The 20,088-nt window shown below is 43.3% G+C and overlaps 2 protein-coding genes across 2 annotated transcripts in view; both read left to right on the top strand.

The window, feature by feature from the left end:
- The window catches only part of KIF26A (kinesin family member 26A), a 169,110-nt gene that overhangs the window by 80,072 nt on the left and 68,950 nt on the right, over positions 1-20,088 (top strand). The gene's annotated exons all lie outside the window — the stretch shown is intronic.
- LOC118842924 (glyceraldehyde-3-phosphate dehydrogenase-like) lies at positions 9,795-11,046 on the top strand. The gene has a single exon (XM_036750262.1). It carries the CDS (start codon positions 9,857-9,859, stop codon positions 10,856-10,858), a length of 1,002 nt encoding a protein of 333 aa, XP_036606157.1. The 5' UTR covers positions 9,795-9,856; the 3' UTR covers positions 10,859-11,046.

Raw genomic sequence — 20,088 nt, forward strand, 5'->3', positions numbered from 1 at the left:
TGGTGTCCAGAAGTCAGTGACCAGTATTGAGGTGAGGCTAGTCCATGCCATGTAAGGATGGGTTAAAAGAACTGGGGATGCCTAGCCTGGAGGAGAGAAGACTTGTGAGGGGTCAGGAGGGTTGTGAAAGTTGTCCTTATGTATTTGAAGGGCTCTTTTGGAGGAAGAAGGGTTAGGCTTGTACTGCCTGACCCCAGAGAGAGGACAAAGGGCAAGCAGGTTTCAACCTGATGCAAAGAAAAACTTCTTCATAATTAATGCTGCCCAAAAGTGCACAAAGTTATCCTGAGGGCAATGAATTAACCGGCTATGGAGGTTTTCAAGCTAAGGCTAGATGAGCACTTGTAGAGATGGGGGGAGGGGAGGCGGGGATTCTGCTTGGATCAAGGGTTGGTGTGGATGATTTTGAAGTTTCTGTGATTTGGATAAGTCACCTGCCCTCAGTTCCCAAAGCTAATATATGTCAGCACCAGAATTTCAACCCGCTTATCCTGACTCAGTCAGTTGACCAATATTTATTAATTAAATTAAATTAAATTAATAAATAAATTAATAAAATTAAATTAAAAACAGGCACTGTGCTAAGCCCTGGTGATACAAATGTGAAGGAGAAAGACAGTCCCTTCTTTGCAAGGAGCTTACAATCTAATAGGGGAAGATGTCATACAAAAGGGAGCTGAAAAGGGGAGAGTAGAGAAAAAGTACTTGGAATGGGGTGGGGAATGAGGAAAAAGTCCAAAGGAGTACAGCTAGGCTGGGGGCAGTGAGGTGGCACAGTGGATAGGCCACTGGACAGTGGTCTATCAGGAGGACCCGATTTCAAATCCGGCCTTAGACATTTACTAGCTGTGTGACCCTGTATAAGTCACTTAACTCTAATTGCCTCTCCCCCCTTCCCCCACCAAGGAAAAAAAAAGAGATGGCTGGTCTTGGCACTCTCCTAAAATGGAGGTTTTGGGAGGATGTCTCCTTGCCATCCACATTGAGAGGAGACCCAAGAATAATGATGAGGTTTGAGTACCAAGGCCAAAGTGATCTTGCAGGATGCTGAGGTTCCTGAGGGTGTGACGAAGTCAGTCTAATGCAGCTGGCTGGGTAGGAACAAAAGACTCCCAAGCCTTCTTCTTCAAACTGTATTGACGGAGGGGGTGATGTATGTTCTGCGTTCTTTCTTTTCACTGAGGATGGGCTGATAGGGAGCCTGCTTCTTCCACAGCAGGGTGAATTTAGGTTACATGTGAGAGGGAACTTTTCAGCTGTGATGCTTTTGAGGCATTGGGATGCATCACTGAGCAGAGGCATTGAAATTTCTATCCAGAAGACTGAAGAAAAACTGAACCCACAGATGGACAGTCCTCCAGATGGGGTCTGATCAGCTGAAAGCAGGGACTCTCAGACGGGCGTAGATTTGGAAGGGACTGGAGAGGCAGAGTCCAACCCCTTTATTTTGTAGATGTGGAAACTGAGACTGAGAGGGGTCATACAGCTACCACACACTGCCTCTCCCTTCTCTAAGGTCAAATGAGCTTTTTGAAAAACTGAATTGCAATGTGGACTCATATTTAGTTTGTGGTCAGTCAAGACCTTTGGTCTCTTTTTTTTTCATAAGCTGCTATCAAGGTAGGGGTTGGTCTGTGAAACTGAATGTAAACACAGGACTTTACGTTAGTCTGTTAACTTTCTTCTCTTTCGTCTTTGTTCATTCTGTTAAGAGTATAGATAATTGAGAGGCAGGGCGGTATCAAAGCAGAAATAGCATTGGGTTGGGAGTCAAGAGACCTATCAGAGCTGTGATATTAGCTATGTGACTGCCTGCCGGTCATTTGTCTCTCTGGGTCTTAGTTTCCTTACCTGTCAAATGGGAGTTGTGATAGTAATCATTGTTAACAAAAGCTCTGTGTTTCTAGAATGCCTTGGAGGTTTACAAAACCTTTTTTTCACAATAACTCCATGAAGTTGCGCTCATTTTATAGGTGAGGACTTGAGGAAGTGACTGTCTCATATTCACGTGGCTATTATCAGGGGGGACTTGAATCCAGGCCCCAGGACACCAAATGCAGTGCTACCTTCCAGGGCAGATGTAAAGAAGGCATTTTTGTAAACTATAAATTTAGAACCTAGAAATACCAGTTCTATTTTGACCATTGGTCACATTATTATCAATAATAATAAACGTGATGCTAAATGAAGGCAGGAGCATGAATGAAATGACCTTGTAGGCTTCCTTTTGACCAGAGGACTTTTCAATTTTCCATCATCCTTTGTGCATTTGTTGGAGTTGCTTTCAAATGCCCCTTTCCTTGCAGGGTCTGAGCAGTGAATCCTGCTTTCCCTGTCTGCATGTATGTGCATTGTGGATTAAAAGAATGTAATTATTCCTAATGAACAGTAATGGCACATATAAACTAGAGGTCACTCTCCTATTAGCAGCCCTGCGTGGGCCCCGATAAGCATTGGGTCATTAGATTGGCCATGAATTATCGCCCACAGCCGAGGTTCTGCTGAGAGCAGAGACACCTTATCAACGTTAGGGATGGTGCAGAGAGGAGGGGGCCAACCTGGGGCCTTCCAGACCTGATTGTGCTGTGACTGAGCATATGATGAGACCATCCTCTCTATGTTGGGCTAATGAAAGTGCCACTGAGCCAGAGAACAATATTAGGACAACCACTAAATGACTAATGGACTCTTGTCCTGTGCATCCGATCCCCCAATTAGCTGCCGGAAGCTCAGAATGGAGTTTGGTGTGTGTATTATCATGGGATAGCTCTGGCCATTGTTCACTGAAGGTGCCCGAAATGCCTGGTAACTAGCTGCCAGAGCCTTGTGCCAGACTCGTGGTGGAGAGGGTTGGGGACATCATGATGATAAAATCAAAACCTGGATGCTTTTGAATTATCAGCCAGTGGAAGCAGCGATGAGTCCCAGAGCCAATTTCCTAGTACCAAGTTAATTTTCCATTTTAAAGCCTCCTTTGGTGCCTAGGGACTTTTGGCAGCATCTGTAGCGAGCTGGTATTCCTATGGATGGGATTTCAGCCCTTCATGTCAACTGACTTTAGAAAAGGTATTCAAATTGACTAAAATATCCATACCCTTTGACCAAGAAATCCCACTTCCAGGCAGAGAAGGCCTTGAGGCATTACTTTCTGTCAAAGACGGAAAAAAAGGATGCATAAATAACAAAATATTCATAGCATCACTTCTTGCAGTCGCAAAGATTTGGAAGCAAAGTGGGGGCCCATTGATTGGGAAATGGGTAAACAAATTATGAAATGAGAATGTAATGGAATAGTGTTCTCTACAAAAATAACTAAGTCAGAGAAGAAGGGGAAGATTTATATGAAAAGATGCAGAGGGAAGTAAACAAAGACAGGAAATCAATACATGTAATGGCAACCACAATATAAATAGGAAGAACAAAAAAACTTTAAAAAATATTGTATAATTGTAATGAATAAGTTTGGACATAGAGAGGAGTTGAGAAGATGTATCTTTCTGTTCCTCCCCCCTTTTAAGAGATGGGAGACTGAGTGTGGAATGTTGCATATGCTTTCAGAATTGTGGATGTGATAGTTTTGCTATGCTGACTTTTTTTTCTTTCCTTTCTTTCTTTCTTTCTTTCTTTCTTTCTTTCTTTCTTTCTTTCTTTCTTTCCTTCTTTCTTCTTCCTTCCTTCCTTCCTTCCTCCCTCCCTTCCTTCCTTCCTCTCTCCCTCCTCCCCTCCTTCCTTCCTTTCTTCCTTCCTTCCTTTCTTCCTTCCTTCCTTTCTTTCTTTTCTTTTCTTTCTTCCTTTCTTTCTTTCTTTCTTTCTTTCTTTCTTTCGCTCTCTCTCTCTCTCTCTCTCTCTCTCTCTCTCTCTCTCTCTCTCTTCCTTCCTTCCTTCCTTTTTTTCTTTCTTTCTTCCTTAATGATTAGGGGAGGGATTTATTTGAAAGTGAATGTGATATAAAACAAAAGATACCAACCAAAGAAAAAACACATTAAAATTTTTTAAACTTTCTAGAGATTCCTCATTCCTGTTGGCACAGAGATGCATTTCTGTAGGAGAAGTGAGCCATTCAGAGATGGATTGATGGAGTCATCCAATATTAAGCATCTGTTGTGTGCATAACACATCTAGATACTATATGGGATACACGGTTTGAATAAGACCCCATCTCTACTCTCATGGAGCCCACAGTTAAGTAGAAGGATATCTATAATGCATATATGATATATGTATGTGATATGCATTAATGACATAAAACAGAATACTCTGGGAGTAAGGACCACAACTGTGAGACAGGTCCAGGTGTCTTGTCGCACAACCCAGTGCTGTTTCTTCTTTGATACCATGTGGTCTCTCATTACCTATACTCTGGACAGAATGGACAAAGACTAAAGAGATGAAATTTAATAGGAAGGCAAGGTTGTTTCTGAAGGTGGAGGAGGGAGGGCATGATAGATATAGAGGATAGATGGTACAGAGGTGGGAATGGTGCACAGTGCATTGTGAGATAGAAGATAGATGGGCATGGCTGGAGTGTAGCATGCATGGAGAAGAGTAGGCCCGAGCTGCAAGCTTGTGTGTTTTCTTGGGATGTGAATGAGCCTTATTCAGTGGCATTGTAGCCTGAAGCACCAAATGCTAGAGTTAGGGTTTAGAAATGATGGGTTTGGGTCCTCACTTCGCAGTTTACTGCTATGTTAATTTGGGCAAATCTGCCTAACTCCTCCCTGAGCTTCAGCTTCCTCCTTTGTGGAATAGGGCTGAATGAGATGAGGCTCCCTCTAGTTCTTATGATCTATAGTTAAGAATACAACAGGCACAGAATCCTGGTTCCACAGTTTATTCTACTGAGAGGCAGTGCCTTCCCTCAAGGACAGGAGGACACATGAGGGACATCAGAGGTCAGCTAGTCCCACCTGCTCATTTGACAGACACAGAATCTGAGACCAATGGAGTGAGTGCCTTGCCTGTCTCACAGGTAATAAGAGTAAAAGGTAGGAGTTGAACCCGCATCTCCCAAGCCAATGCTTTTCCCCCACTGTGCCATATACAGAATAAGTACAAGGCAGTACAAGGCATCAGCAACCGGGATCAGCAAAGGCCTTGTGTGGGAGCTGCTGTTTGAGCTTTGAAGGGAACCAGGGATTCTAAAGCAGGAGTGAGGGGTAATTGTGTTCCAGGAGTGAGGAACAGTCCCATGCCAGGGCACAGAGTCCAGGAGTGGATTGCTGAATGTGAAGTACAGCACTTTGAGAGAGAAGACATCCCTTCATATCCTGGCTTGGAGAACTATGTTTTGTATCTTTACCTGTCTGAGGTGGCTATTCTCCAGTTTCCTCATGTGTAAGGCAGCTATGATTATATCAGTACTACCTGCCTCGCTGGGTTGTTGTGCACAAAGCGCTTTGCAAATCCTAAAGGATATTGGCAGCGGCAGTTTCTCCATTCCTGTGATTTTTCTAGTCTTAACTGTGTCACCGAATCACTGTATGACCTTGTGGGCCAGTATTCTGTCGTCTCCTGTCTGGTTTCCCCCATCCCTCAGTTTCCTCTTCTGAAATGAGGGGGCTGGACTAGGTGACATCTCTGGCTCTTTCCAGCCCTGACCTCCTTTGATTCCAAAGTCAGGCAGGCCGGGCCACCTTTTGTCTTGCTGAACTAACTCCCCTCCCTCCTCCCTCCAATCCCCCACCTCCTGTGCTCTGACCTTGTAAAGTTACCATAGAAACAAGTGTTTAAAAGCATCAACTGAAAACCAGGAGTTTGGGATGACAGTGATGCAGATTCCGGGAGTGTGCAGTGAGCTCAAGAGGCGTCCCCTCCTTCCGGCTTGTTAAACTTGATTAAATTGCGCCTGTTTAGAATTTAATGGAAACCTGGGGAAAGGGAGCTCTGGTGCACAAAGTTGGGCTGCAGATATTCCCAGCTCAGGGAAGTCGGAGTAATTGACAAATGCAGGGGGTGTTTTCCTTTGGCTTCGGGTGAATTAATTTTGCTTGATTTCCTTTCTGAGACCTTGACTTTTTCATCTCGGATTTTTTTTTTCTGGCAAATAAGAATAATAGTCAATGGTGGTTCACATTTCTCTAATGCTTGAACACTTTGCAAATTTCCATCCATGGGAGTAAGAGCAGGCAATTTTTTCTGTGGCACTCCCAGTTTTACAAAGCACTTTACATACATTATCTTCTTTCCTTCGCCCTACAACGCTGTAAGATACAGCAGGGAATGCAGGGAAGGGCTATCCTTTCCTTTTTACAGATGAGATAGGCTGGGAAGCATCGCCTCATTGGGCAAAGAGTTCTGGCCTTGGAGTCAGAAGAGCTGCCATGGAGTATTGGCTTTGCCTCTTCCGAGCTTGGTGACTTTAGGTGAGTCACGCAGCTTCTCTGAACCTCGGGTTTCTCACTGAGTTCAGCAACAAACGTTGCAGCAAACATTTATTAAATTCCTACCATATGCCAGGCACTTCTGTGTGCTAGGAATACAGAGACAAAAATGAAATGGTTCCTGCCCTCAAGATGCTTAGTTATATCTTACTAGAGGATACGACATGCATACAGAGAAGCAAATATAAGATAATTTGAGGAAGAAGAGAACACTTAGGAACTGGAGTCGGAGCAGTGGTGGTTAATAGCTTGTGAGAAGGCATGGAGGTGGATGAGGGAATTTTGAATTTGGGGAATGGCTTGTAGTCCATTTTGGTTGGAATGTAGAGTACATGAAGGCAAGTAATATGCAATAAGCCTTGAAAAGTAGATTGGCACCAGATTGTGGAGGGCTTTCAATGCCAGTCTGAGGAGCTGGTATTTCATAAATCTATATGGGTGAAGAACACTCACCTGGGCTCAAATCCTGACAACGATGGCCTCTTAGGTCCCTTTGAGTTCTAGATCTATGCATTAGGATACTATGATCCTATATTTACATTACCTATCTCCCGTAGTATTTGTAAGGATCAATGAGGGAATGTATGAACAGCCCATTGAAAAACTTAAAATATGTTAAAAGTGTTACCTATTATCATTTTTAATAGGGGATGGGGATGGGACCTGTGATTTCACTGCTAGAGGAAACTCCTAGATGAGAAAATGTGCTCTGTCAATACAGGTCAGCACCTTCTCTGAAACTTATGGTTCTATTTTTTTTTTTAGAGAATTAAAAAGTTAAGGGACTTGCCTAAGGTCACATAACCTGAATGTGTCAGAGGTGAGACTTAAACCCAAGTCTTCCTGGCTCTGAAACCAGTTCTTCGCCCACTAATGGGGCTAAGTCTTGAAAGAAGCCAGGAGGTAGAGATGAGGAGGGACAACATTCCAAGTCGTGATGGGCAACCAGGGAAAAGGCACAATGTATCTTCCAGTATTGTTATCAATTTAATACTAAAGTAAACTGATATAATGTCTTTGACCTTGTAGTAGTAGGAATAGGCTAGTTTTTCCTTTAACAGCTACTGAAACTATCCTTGATACTTAACTGCTCTAGCCTACTAAGAAAGTTGTCCATTGATGGAGCTTCCCAATGCCCTACATTCTAAAAGCTAGCATCAAAAGAGTGAGGAGCCCCTCAGTGAGGATTTACTGGACCACAGAGAGACAGAAGCTTCACTCAACTGAATTGATGCTGTATCTTTGCTGGATTTCCTTTCCAGGCTTTGGCAGAGTAAACTTCCTTTTAAAATAGTTTGATCGTCTACAAGTAGTCTCACTTCAATCTAATGCTGAACCTGGAACACTGGAATGGCTTGGGTCAGGTCTGGCCTTCAGCATTCAGTGATGATTGTCAGGATTGACCAGAATCACCTCCTTGTGGTAGGGGAAGGCAAGGTCCAGGTGATTGGAGGCCCTCTTTTATCTTGTGGCCTGTTTGTTGTGGGAGTGGTAATGGTGGTTCTCAAATTGCTTCTGGTTGTGCTGGCTGTATGTTGTGAGGGGTGGTCCTCCGTTGGCTTGGGGGGTGGAGGGATCAGAGGGTAAACTGTGAGCAATTAGGGGTAGTGTTGCTGTGCTCCGTATTGTTAAGAAATATTCTTTAAGGATGCTACAAGCTGTAAACTTTTGTTTGTTGAGTATGAATGCTCTGCAGCCCTACCAGTTGTTGTAGGCCTGGCCCCTCCCTAGACATTATAATTATGGGACTGTCCAAGAACTAAGATGAATGAACTACTTGGGAATTTATAATATGATATTCTGGAGGCCATTGAGAACTCGGCCACATGGACGTTGTTGGGACTCTTTGATACAAGGCACTGGGGGAAGTGCTCGGAGAGACAAGGAATGGTTGAGCCTTTGTAGGAAACTCCATTTATGGAATTGGAATTAGGGGCAAATGTGCAAAAGACACTACAGCTGATTTTCTGAGGACAGTTGGGTGGACTATGTCAACTTAATGGGAAAGACTGCTTCTGATCTTTCTCTGGAACTGTGAACTGTAATTCTCTCTCTCTCTCTCTCTCTCTCTCTCTCTCTTACTCTCTCTCCCTCTGTCCCCTTCCTTTCTTCCCACCCCCACCTTAGCAGAAATGATGACTGCTTACACATAGCATCTATAGCCTAGAGGAATCTCTGGCTGCCTCCTTTGCTTAGTGTCTTTCCCCCCTGAGTATAGGTGAGTGATCCTGAGCTGGACATTCCTAGCTTTGGTAGCAACCTTTTTGAGATCAGATGGTTCAGAGCTCTTGGGTCCTTTGGTCACAGTTGAGATCCCAGGTGGGGCTTTACCCACAGTTCTGGAACAGAGGGGCATTGCTAGGCCCTAGCGTAGGAGGGAGGGGCCTTGCTAGGTAGGAGGTGGGGAATATAAGCATTATTATCTGTGTTTTATAGATAAGAAGAGAAATATGCTTGCTCAAGTCTGGCTTGGGGCAGCTGGAGAGAAATTGTTATGCTGTAGAAAGAGTGTAGGACAGAGACAGAAGTGAATTTGAATTCTGGTTCCATCATTTACTCAGGGATGCTTGGAACCTTGTGTCTGGAAACTTGAGCGATTCAACAGATGACTGGTTTATGAGTAGAATTCAATCAAACTAGGTCGTCATGTCCCCCACCCCTCACCCTTCAGTCCGGTTTAATAGTCAGATGGAAATGTCCTTGCAGGGTCTGTGCAAAGACCTGAAATCCCCACACAGTCACTCCTCACATCTGCTCAGATACCTACAATAGCTCCCTGATGTGTACTGTGTCCACCCAAAATCCCCAGAATCATAGAATATTAGAGCTGGGAGGGCCATAAAAGATCCTCCACTCCAGTCTCCTCGCTTGACAGGTGAATGGGCTCTGGCCCAGAAAGGAGAAATAGTTTGTCTCTAAGTCAAAGAGCAGGGACTCAAACTCAGATGTTTTGTTTCCATGTCCAAAATGCTTTCCACTACACCTTAGCTTATGTTATGTCTATGGTTATCCAATACCCAAGGCCTAGGGCAATGACTCCCAATGTGTGGGCCACGGACCCCTGGAAGACCTTGAGCTATTGAAGAGGGGTCATCATAGATTTAGAGCTGGAAGGATCCTTAGAAGCCGCTTAGTCCAAACTCCTCATTTTACAGGTGAGGAAACTGAGGCCCAGAGGCATTACGGGTCTTGCTCAGGATTATACAATTTGTAAGTGACAGAGACAGGATTTGAACCGAGGTCCTCTGACACCAAATCCAGTTCAACTCTTTTCACATGCGAGTCTTAAATATTAAAAAAGAGTCATTCATATTCAAAAAGGTGGGGAACCCTGGCTTTCAAGATAAAGTTCCGCACAATTTCCTGGCATTCGAGGACCTCCAAAATCTGGCTCAAATCTACCCTTTCTGGCTTTCGGCTTTTCTCCCAAGCTCGGTGCCAGGATCTGCTGTTTTCAGTCGCATCCCTGAAACAAGATGGTGAAGGTCGGAGTCAACGGATTTGGCCGTATTGGGCGCCTGGTGACCAGGGCTGCATTCGCCTCAGGTGGAGTAGACATCATGGCCAACAATGACCCCTTCATTGACCTCAACTACATGGTTTATATGTTTCAATATGATTCCACTCATGGCAAGTTCAAGGGCAATGCCAAGGCTGAGAATGGGAAGCTGGTGATCAATGGAAAAGCCATTACCATCTTCCAGGAGCGGGATCCCGCCAATATTAAATGGGGAGATGCTGGAGCCGAGTATGTTGTAGAGTCCACTGGAGTCTTTACCACCATGGAAAAGGCTGGGGCTCACTTGAAGGGTGGAGCCAAGAGGGTCATCATCTCTGCCCCTTCTGCTGATGCCCCCATGTCCGTGATGGGAGTGAACCATGAGAAATATGATAATTCCCTTAAGATTGTCAGTAATGCCTCCTGCACTACCAACTGCTTGGCCCCCTTGGCCAAGGTCATTCATGACAACTTTGGCATCGTGGAAGGACTCATGACTACAGTCCGTGCCATTACTGCTACCCAGAAGACAGTAGATGGCCCCTCTGGTAAGCTGTGGCGTGATGGGCGTGGTGCTTCCCAGAACATCATCCCTGCTTCCACTGGTGCTGCTAAGGCTGTGGGCAAAGTTATACCTGAACTGAATGGGAAGCTCACAGGCATGGCCTTCCGTGTTCCTACTCCCAATGTATCTGTTGTGGATCTGACCTGCCACCTGGAGAAACCTGCCAAATATGATGAGATCAAGAAAGTGGTGAAGCAAGCATCAGAAGGACCCTTGAAGGGCATCTTGGGCTACACAGAGGACCAGGTTGTATCCTGTGACTTCAACAGTGACAGTCACTCTTCTACCTTTGATGCTAGCGCTGGTATTGCCCTCAATGACCACTTTGTCAAGCTCATTTCCTGGTATGACAATGAGTACGGTTATAGCAACCGTGTAGTAGACTTCATGGTCTACATGGCCTCCCAGGAGTAAAGTGGAAAGCCATGAACCTTCATCCCCAGCCAAAAAAAGGAGGTCCACCACTGGGGAGCCTACATTCCTAACCTATGTTCCTGTACTGGGGATCCATATCCCATTCACATCCTTATCCTAAAGCACCCCTGTAGTAAGGGGGAGAAGCCTAGAGTCCTATATTGTGTACCATCAATAAAGTTACCACATTCAGTGCAAAAAAAAAAAAATCTACCCTTTCTGCCTCATCTCACTCTATCCCCTTCATAAATTCATTCTATTTTTTTAAATAGACTAGACTACTATCTTTTTTCTTAATCTTGTTCAGCCCCCTCCATGCCTTTTCACACACTGTTCCCTGTGCCTAGGCTCCCTCCCTCCTCGGTATTTTTGAGCTGGTATTTTTCACATCTTTTAAGGCCCAGTTCAAATGCCACCAACTCCAGGAATTATATCCTGGTCCTCCCAGTAGAATTGAGTTGATATGTAGGGGACATGTGATTTAAGGTGAGAAGGGGCCTTCAGTATTCATCTGGCCCAAACTCATGACTTTATAGACAAATGAGGCCCAGAAATCACCTGCTAAGTAAACTTCCTTTTTAAAGTCAGATGATCAGTTCATTTCATTCTGATGCTGAACCTGAAACCATGGATAGGTCAGGGTCAGGCCTGGCCTACAACATTCAATGGTCATTGTCATCATCAAATCAGATAAATGCGTTATTATTTTCAACCATAGGAAGCTGTGATGAATTAAAATACATTTTTTATTAATTTTTGTGATTAATTAAAAATTAATTAATCTGCTGTGATTAATTTTTAAAATCATTTAAAAGCATTACTAGGTCTCCAATGTGTTGTAGTGTAGGAGTGTCAAACTCAAACAGAAATGGGTCCCCATGGGTTGCATATTGACTTGGAAGACCACAAATTAACATCAGAGTTTTATTATATTTTTAGTTTTTTTGTTAAATATTTCCCGATTACATTTTAATCTGGTTCCTGCTTCACCTGGGAGTGGTGGGTGGCATACAGAGTGAATTGGACATCTCTGTTGCTGTAGATAGCAAAGAGGGCCTTTGAAGTCAGGAAGGGAAGACACGTTCAGGTCCTGTCTCTGACATGTACTGGCTGGGTGACCCTGGGCAAATAAGTCATTTTGCTTCTTGGTGCTCTAGGGTAGAGGTGTTACATTTGAGGCCCATAGGCCCAAGCAGCCCGCAAAAATTCCACAGTGTGGTTAGAACCAGATTAAAACATAACTGAGAAATTTTAACAATGTAAATAAGAATACAGTATAACATAGAGAATGTTAATTTGTGGTTTTCTAAGTCAACGTGCAGCTGACAGGGATCCATTTCTTTTCCCATTTGACATTCCTGCTCAAAGGTATCAGCAGAGGGGATTTCCTCATCCCAGTCTCTGTCCTACTGGATTCATACATCTAGTTTTTTGTCATTATCTCTTTTCTCAATCAATAGGTGCATATGGTAGATACATTAATTCTAGGGGTAAGCCCTTTCCTGTCTCTGTCTTTGATCATACTGTTCCCCTTTTCCCAGAAGGTTGCTCATTTCCCTTCTGTCTCTCCATGTTCTGCTGATCCTTCTAGTTCCCACTTGAGACCGTTCTGAAATCCTTCTCATACCCTGCAGGCCATGCCTGAGCTCTGCTTCTTCCTCTAAACCCACTGCTCTCATTTTCTGTACCTTGTAACTGGGCATTAATTTCACTCTACCTTCTCTTGCTGCATAAATATTTTGTGGGATGGTGTCTTGTTTCCCCAACAATAGACATTTATTAAGCACCCACTGTGAGTAGAGAACTGTGCTCCCTGCTGGACGAGGAGGTACAAAATACAGAGAAGACAGGGTCCCTGCCTTTCTGTAACTGAACCTACCCAAGGAGCTATTACATGCAAAATTCCGTTAGAATATTAGAGAGGCATAAAATAAAGTGAAATCTGAAGTGGAAGAGGTCATTAGTAACTTAGGAGCTCAGGGAAGACCTCCTGGAGGAAGAGACATTTGAGTTGGGCTTTAAAGGATTGAATATGTAGGAATGGAGTCAGCGTCATGCCTTGAAAAGAATACTCTATTTGGAGTCAGAGGACCTGGGTTCAAATCCTGACTTTTTACTTACTATCTGTGTAACTTTAGTCAACTCACTTTTCTGTGCCTCAGTTTCCTCATTTATAAAATGAATGGAGTGGATAATATTCCAGTGATAAATCTAGTTCCTTCTCACCACTTACCTGGACTCTATTGCAGTAATTTTATTTATTGCTAAAAATTCTAATAAGCATTTATTAAGTACCTACTGTGTGCTAGGCTCTGCTAAGCACTTTATGAATATTTTCTCATGTGATCCTCACAACAACCCTAGGAGGGAGGTGCTATTATTATTATTCTCATCTTACAGGTGAGGAAACTGAGGCAGGCAGAGGTTTAGGGACCTGCCTGGGGTCACACAGCTAAGTGTCTGAGGTCAGAATTGAACTCAGGCCCTCCTGACTCCAGTGCCAGTGCTCTCTATCCACTGCTCCTCTTAGATGCCCCCAACATTCACTTCTATAAGATTTTGAGTTCTAAATTTTCTTCCCCTCCCTCTGCTCCTCCCTTCCCAAGATGGTGTGCAATCTGATATACGTACAATCATATTAAACATATTTCCACATTAGTCATGTTGTAAAGGATTAGAACAAAAGGGAAAACCACAAGAAAGAAGCAAACAAAAAAAATGGTAAACTTCCGGACCTTTTTTAATCCCCCTAGTGGTTAATTCCTCTCCCCTTCAATTATCTTGTGTTTATTTTTTAAAATTGATCAACAGATATTTATTACGCACCTATTATATGGCACTGTGCTAGGCACACTGGGGGGATCTAAATGAGTACATGTTATCTTCCTTGATGGAATGTAAACTCCTTGAAGGCAAGGCCTGTTTCATTTTTTGTCTTTGTATCTCTAGTGCTTAGCACAATGCCTGGTATACAGAAGGAGCTTAATAAGTGCTTGCTAATTAATTGATCTTCATTCCCTTTCATCCTTCTGGATCAGATTTTTACTGGTTAGGACATTTACAGCTTGAATTATCTTTCTTCCTCCAGTTGGCCTCCTCCTTTTTTTCCTGTACTCTTGCCTACCTTGAAGTAGCCTGGTGTGCTAGGAAGTGTTGGAGGGGTCTTGGAAGACCTGAGGCTCACTTCCAGCTCGGACGCTGGAAGTGGACGTGTCACAACCTCTCAGCAGAGAGCCTTAGTTTTGTGCTTAATGAAATGTGCACAGAAAGGAAAACTATCTATGTACCTCTTAGAGCCGTGTAGGATTCTCTTTTTAAATCTTGCAGCACTATAGAGATGTGAATTATGATGATTTCTAATCTTGTTTTTAATGATACTCTTTTGTTTTTACATCATCTTCATTCCTGAATGTATCGCTCTGTAACTTACACACATTGTAATTCTGTAACCCTCCTTCGTAACAAAGATTTAAAAAGAAAGAAGAAAAAAAGCATTTAACAAAGTCAACACATCAGACTGCACATGACAGGACGTGCATTATTCCACACCCAGAGCCTCTCACTTCTGCAAGGAAGGGAAACAGGTGCATTTTCTCCAGCCTTCTCCCAGATCGTTAAATCACACAGCAGTGAATTATTATTATTATTAAAGATCCAGCACCAGGATCACCCCCTACCTGAAGTTTTTCCTGATTATCCCTTGTCAATGTGTTTTCTCTCTGTGAAACTACTTGGTATTTACTTTATAGACTTTTGTGGGGGGAGACAATATTTCCAGGACCCCTGATTTCATCAGTATGCATACCCTTTTCATCAGTGAGGACTGAGAGCTCTCCTCCCATCGTAACCCAGAAGTTCATCTTCTGGAAGTTAACCCTATAGTGATGAGCCAAGCTTCTCCTCAGGTCCTTGGAAGGCACACTCATTCACAGGATTACCCATTTAGAACTGCAAGGGACCTTAGCATCATCTAGCCCAAACTCCTTACTCTATTTTACAGGAGAAGAAACTGAGGACTAGGGAGGTGAAGTCTTTTGTCCAAAGTCACACCGGTAGTAAGTGGCAAACACAGGATCTGAACTCAGTTCCTCTGACTCTAAATCTAGCAGCCTTTGCATTGCAACCAAAGCCTACTCCAACTTTATCGGGACTTGCCAGAGCCTGTGCCAGTCTCCCTCCATGCCACAATGGGGCAATAGAATGTGATGTTGTTGGAGTTATTAATTCACATTAATAAAAAATATTACTCTCCACTTGTATAGGTCTTCTAAGCATCCTCTGGGCCAGGCAGGCCTGAGTGAATAGGGAAGGGTTCAGAAGGTGTAGTCAAGGACTTGACTGTCATTGGCCACGTGGCACAGATTAATCACTAATAAACCCAGTACTTCCCCAGGAAAACACACACAAACACACACACACACACACACACACACTCTCTCTCTCTCTCTCTCTCTCTCTCTCTCTCTCTCTCACACACACACACACACACACACACACACACACACAAAACACAAAGAAACTCAAGTGCAGACTTGGGGAAAGCTAGGCAGAAAAACCAAATGCCCAAATGCCAGGGCTATTCTGCTCTGCCTTGAATAGGTTTCATTTAGTTCTCTTTAACTTTGCTTCAAAAAAAGTCAGTTCTGCACCTGTTGTACCTGATGTGGCTGGATGGCACACTGGATAGAGCGTGGGGCTCAGAGTCAGGAAGTTGTTCAGGTATTTTCACACATCCGACTCTTTGCGACTCTGTTGGGGATCCTCTTGGCAAAGATACCGGAGTGGTTTGCCATGTTCTTCTTCAGCCCACTGTAGCAAAAATGGTTAAGTGTCAGCTAATAAGTGTCTGAGGCCGGATTTGAATTCAGGAAGACCAAAAGATTCAAATCCAGCCTTGGACACTTACTAGTTGAGTGACCCTAGGCAAGTCATTTAACCTCCATCTACCTCAGTTTCCTCAGCTGTAAACTGGGGGTAATAATAGCACCTCCCTTTCAGGTTGTTTTAAGGATTAAGTGAGATAACCTTTGTTATCTTAGCACAGTGCCAGATGCTGTAATATATACATGCTTATTCCCTTCCTTTCCCTTCCCTGCCGTGTATAGGGCCAAAAGTTCTCCCATTATCCCCTCTGCAGTCCCACACCAGGGAGGGAGGGTAGCCCCTTTCCAGGGCTGTCTGTAAGAGTGCCACCTTCCTTCTCCATGGCCTTAATTGCCCTGCCTTTCTTATTGTGGTGACTGCCCTTTTGAGTTTGAAAAGTGTTTATACATCCCTTATCTCTATGACTCATGAGATTTTTAAGGGCAAAAGGGACCTCAGAGATTATCTGGTCCAGCCCTCTCACTTGATGGAAGGGAAAACTCAAGCTTGGAGAGGAAGTGACTTGGCCCACAGTCTAACACCTAGCTCATTTGAGCCTCTGCCAGATAGGAATTATTATCCCTAATTTATAGAAAAGGAGACTAAGGTTTAAAGATATGAAGTGACTTATTCAGTCACACAATTAACAGAGAGGAGCCTGTATTGGAACACACTGCTCTAAGGGGTGGGATGGGGGTGGGGACAAGATAGAAGATGAATATACGATCCCCAACCATATGGAGCTTATGATCTAAACGGAGGGGGTGGGGAATGGGGGGAAACACACATACAAGTGAGTGAGCAAGGAAGTCTGTAATAAAGTGTTAAATTGTGAGGGTCAGTCAGTGAGTGAAGATATCAGTATGGTGGTGGGAGGGAGCAATGGGGCTTTGAGTTATACAGGTGTAGAAGTAAGGGATGTTTTTTTTTTTTTGACAGATAAAGAATCATGGGGAATGGGCCATCCTCCCTTATGTATTTTGAAGTCTAGTGTAGCACCTGAAATCAAGAATGTGTTTGGCAAATGCTTGCTGATTTGAATAGATTAGAACCTGGGGACCTCCTGATTCCCTGTTTCTCATCATTGCCAACATCAACAAGTCGTTGCTTGTGAGGCAGTGTGGCATCAAGAATCTAAAGATCTGGGTTCCAGTCATGCTTCTAATACCAAATATATGACCCTGAAGAACTTCTCTGAAACTTGGTTTTCTTTTTTTTTTTTTGTTTGATTTTTGGGTTTTTTTGGAAGGGGGAAAGCAGGGCAATTGGGGTTAAGTGACTTGCCCAAGGTCTCACAGCTAGTACGTGTCAAATGTCTGAGGCTGGATTTGAACTCAGGTCCTCCTGACCCCAAGGCTGGTGCTCTACTCACTGCACCACCTAGCTGCCCCCAAAACTCAGTTTTCTTAACTGTAAAATGGGATGGTAATATTTGCATCAACCTGTTATGAGAAAGTTAAAAAAAAATCTCTTATGAGAAAAGCGCCGTGTAAGGCTAGAAGCACCATAGCAATGGAGATTGCTATTTATTGAATGCCCATTACATATAGGATGCTGTTTACGATCGATGACTCCTTGTCCACTCCTGACCACAGTTATTTCATAAACTGTAGCCTAGTCCTTACTTTGGGTGGCTACGTGGCTCGGTAGGTAGGGTGCTGGCCTGGAGTCAAGAAGACTCATCTTGAGGTCAAATCTGGCCTCAGACCATTACTAGCCGAGTGACCTTGGGCAAGTCATGTAACCCTGTTTTCCTCAGTTTACTCATCTGTAAAAATGAGCTGGAGAAGGAAATGACCAACCACTCCAGTACTTTGCCAAGAAAACCCCAAATGGGGTCATGAAGTCGGACACAACAGAAAATGCCTGAACAATGGCAAGTCCCTGCTTCTTATTCCTTGCCTTCTGAACCCTGGCCTGTATCCTAACGCTGGATCCATGACTAATCTTTGGCTTCTAGCCTTGAACATTTTCCTCTGAGCCCTGCTCCAGCCTGTCTAGGACATCTTTCCTCTCCCAGCCATACCAGCTTCTCCCTGCAGAGCTGCTGCCGAGGTCTGGCTCGATACAGTTAGTTTTGTCTTCTGGTGAGGCTGCGGTGTGCCTGCCTCCCCCTCTCTGCATGGAGGATAGGATGCTGTTCTGGTCCATTAGACCCATTACAAGGCCCAATTAGGAAGTGTTGTGTTTGCAGCTCAGTGACCCATCAGATTGTAACAGCTCATTTTAGATCTCTTTTTAGCATAATTAAATACCTTACTTAACCCATCAAGGCCAACTGTCTGTGAAATTACTTCTTTTTAAAAAAACAAAACCTTGTTTCTTTTTTTCCTAAAAAGGCAAAATATTTCCCTTTGTTGTCATACATATTCAGTGAGAGCCAGTGTGATAGGAGAGAGCACTGGACTTGGAATCTGGACCTGAGTGAATTTGAGCTCAATCTGAGCTCTGCCACTTATCTATTCCTTGGTTAATCTTGGAAAAGTTGCTTCCTTTTTCTGTTTTCTCATCTGCAAAATGAGAGGTTTTAATGAACCAAGCTCCAAGATTTCTTCCAGCCCTAAATCTTCTTATGATCGTGTGATCACAGACCATGCAGCTGAATTCTTTGTAGTGTGCGCTCGCACACTTACTGTTAGTAGAGAGTCTCATGGCCTCAGCTCAATGTACCCTCCCGAACTGGGGATACACCGCAAGGCTCTCTCCTGGGTGCAATTCTCTCCTTTCTATATATATACTCTTTCATTTGGTGACCTCATCAGTTCCCATGGGTTTAATTGTTGTCTCTGTGAGATCACGTGTAGATTTATTTATTTGAGACAATTGGGGTGAAGTGACTTGCCCAGGGTCACACAGCTAGTGTCTAAAGCTGGTTTTGAACTCAGGTTCTCCTCATTCCAGGGCTAGTGCTCTGCCACTACGCCACCTAGCTGCCCCTAGATTTATATATCTACCCCTAATTTCTCTACTGAACTCTAGTCCCACACCATGAAATTGCCAAATCTTGTCATTTTCTACCCCCATAACAGGGCTTACATCTATCTCCTCTTTGTTGTTGTTGTTCAGTAGTTTCAGTTGTGTCCCACCCTTTGTGACTCTCTTCCACGGGGTTTTTCTTGGCAAAGATACCAGAGTGGTTTGCCATTTCCTCCTCCAGTGGCAAACGGAGGTTAAGTGACTTGCCAAGGTTACACAGTTAGAAAATTTCTGGAGCTGCATTTGATCTCAGGTCTTCCTGACTCCAAGCCCAAAGCTTTATCCACTGTACCATCTATCTGCTAGTTCAGGGGCCTCGTTATCTCTCACTATTTCAACAACCTCCTGCTTGGTCTCCCTGTCTCAATTTATTCTCCCTTCTCTAATCATGTCCCCCATAGCAGCCAAAGTGATTTTCTTAAAATTCAAGTCTAACCACGTCACTTCCTATTGCCTCTAAGATCAGATATTCTTTCATCTTTGTCTCTGTTTTTTAATTTCTATTTTGTGTAAGTTTTATAATGCACTCAATTATTACATGTATAGAATTTATAAATAAGCCAAAAGACAGATATTGGGGTATTTGTACAAAACATTTTTTGATGATTGGGGTATGTGATCAAAAAAGTTTGGGGCCCGTTGGGCTAGGTGACAGCTCTTGATTCTATGAAATATCATAATTTTCTTTGAATCCATCTTTCACCCAGTATAGAAGATGCTCCAAAATCTTGCCTCAATTTACCTTCATTTCTTCATTTCATCCACTTTTACATTCCAGCCAAATCAGACAATTTATTTTCCCACCATCTTGATCTTCCCTCCTCTGCCTCTATGGATCCACACACGCTTTCCCCACATCTTCAACACATTCCTTATCCTTGGATTCTGTGGACATCCTTTTCTCCTTTTAAGGCCTGGCTTAGTTGTCACCTTCTTCCTGGTCACCTTCTTTTCCACTGCTCAGTCTTAGTTTTGGCTTCTTCTCCTTTGCTAAGCTAATGTCCGTTGTACTGAATATCTGGCTTGTGTGGGGAGCCAGATCTTCTGGCAGAGAGGCTATTGCTGAATGTTCAGTGTGAGAATTTATACTTCAGAAATCTATAATAATTACAAATCCAGGCTTGATTTATTTAAAAATATTTAATAGTATTTTATTTTTCTAATTACATATAAAGATACTTTTTAGCATTCATTTTTACAAAATTTTGCATTCCAAATTTTTACTCCTTCCTCCTGCCCCTGTCCCCTTCCCTCTTCCTAAAATGGCAAGCAGTTTGGTGTAGGTTATATATGTGCAATCATGTAAAACATATTTCCATATTAGTCATAGTTGTGAACAAAGAAACAGACTAACTGGAAAAAAAACCATGAAAAAAATGAAGTGAAAATAG

The sequence above is a fragment of the Trichosurus vulpecula genome, chromosome 3 (genome assembly GCF_011100635.1).
Source record: "Trichosurus vulpecula isolate mTriVul1 chromosome 3, mTriVul1.pri, whole genome shotgun sequence".
NCBI classification, from domain to species: Eukaryota; Metazoa; Chordata; class Mammalia; order Diprotodontia; family Phalangeridae; genus Trichosurus; species Trichosurus vulpecula.

Excerpts from the sequence above, each read along its gene's own strand:
- LOC118842924 (XM_036750262.1), top strand. The coding sequence starts at position 9,857 with ATGGTGAAGGTCGGAGTCAACGGATTTGGCCGTATTGGGCGCCTGGTG.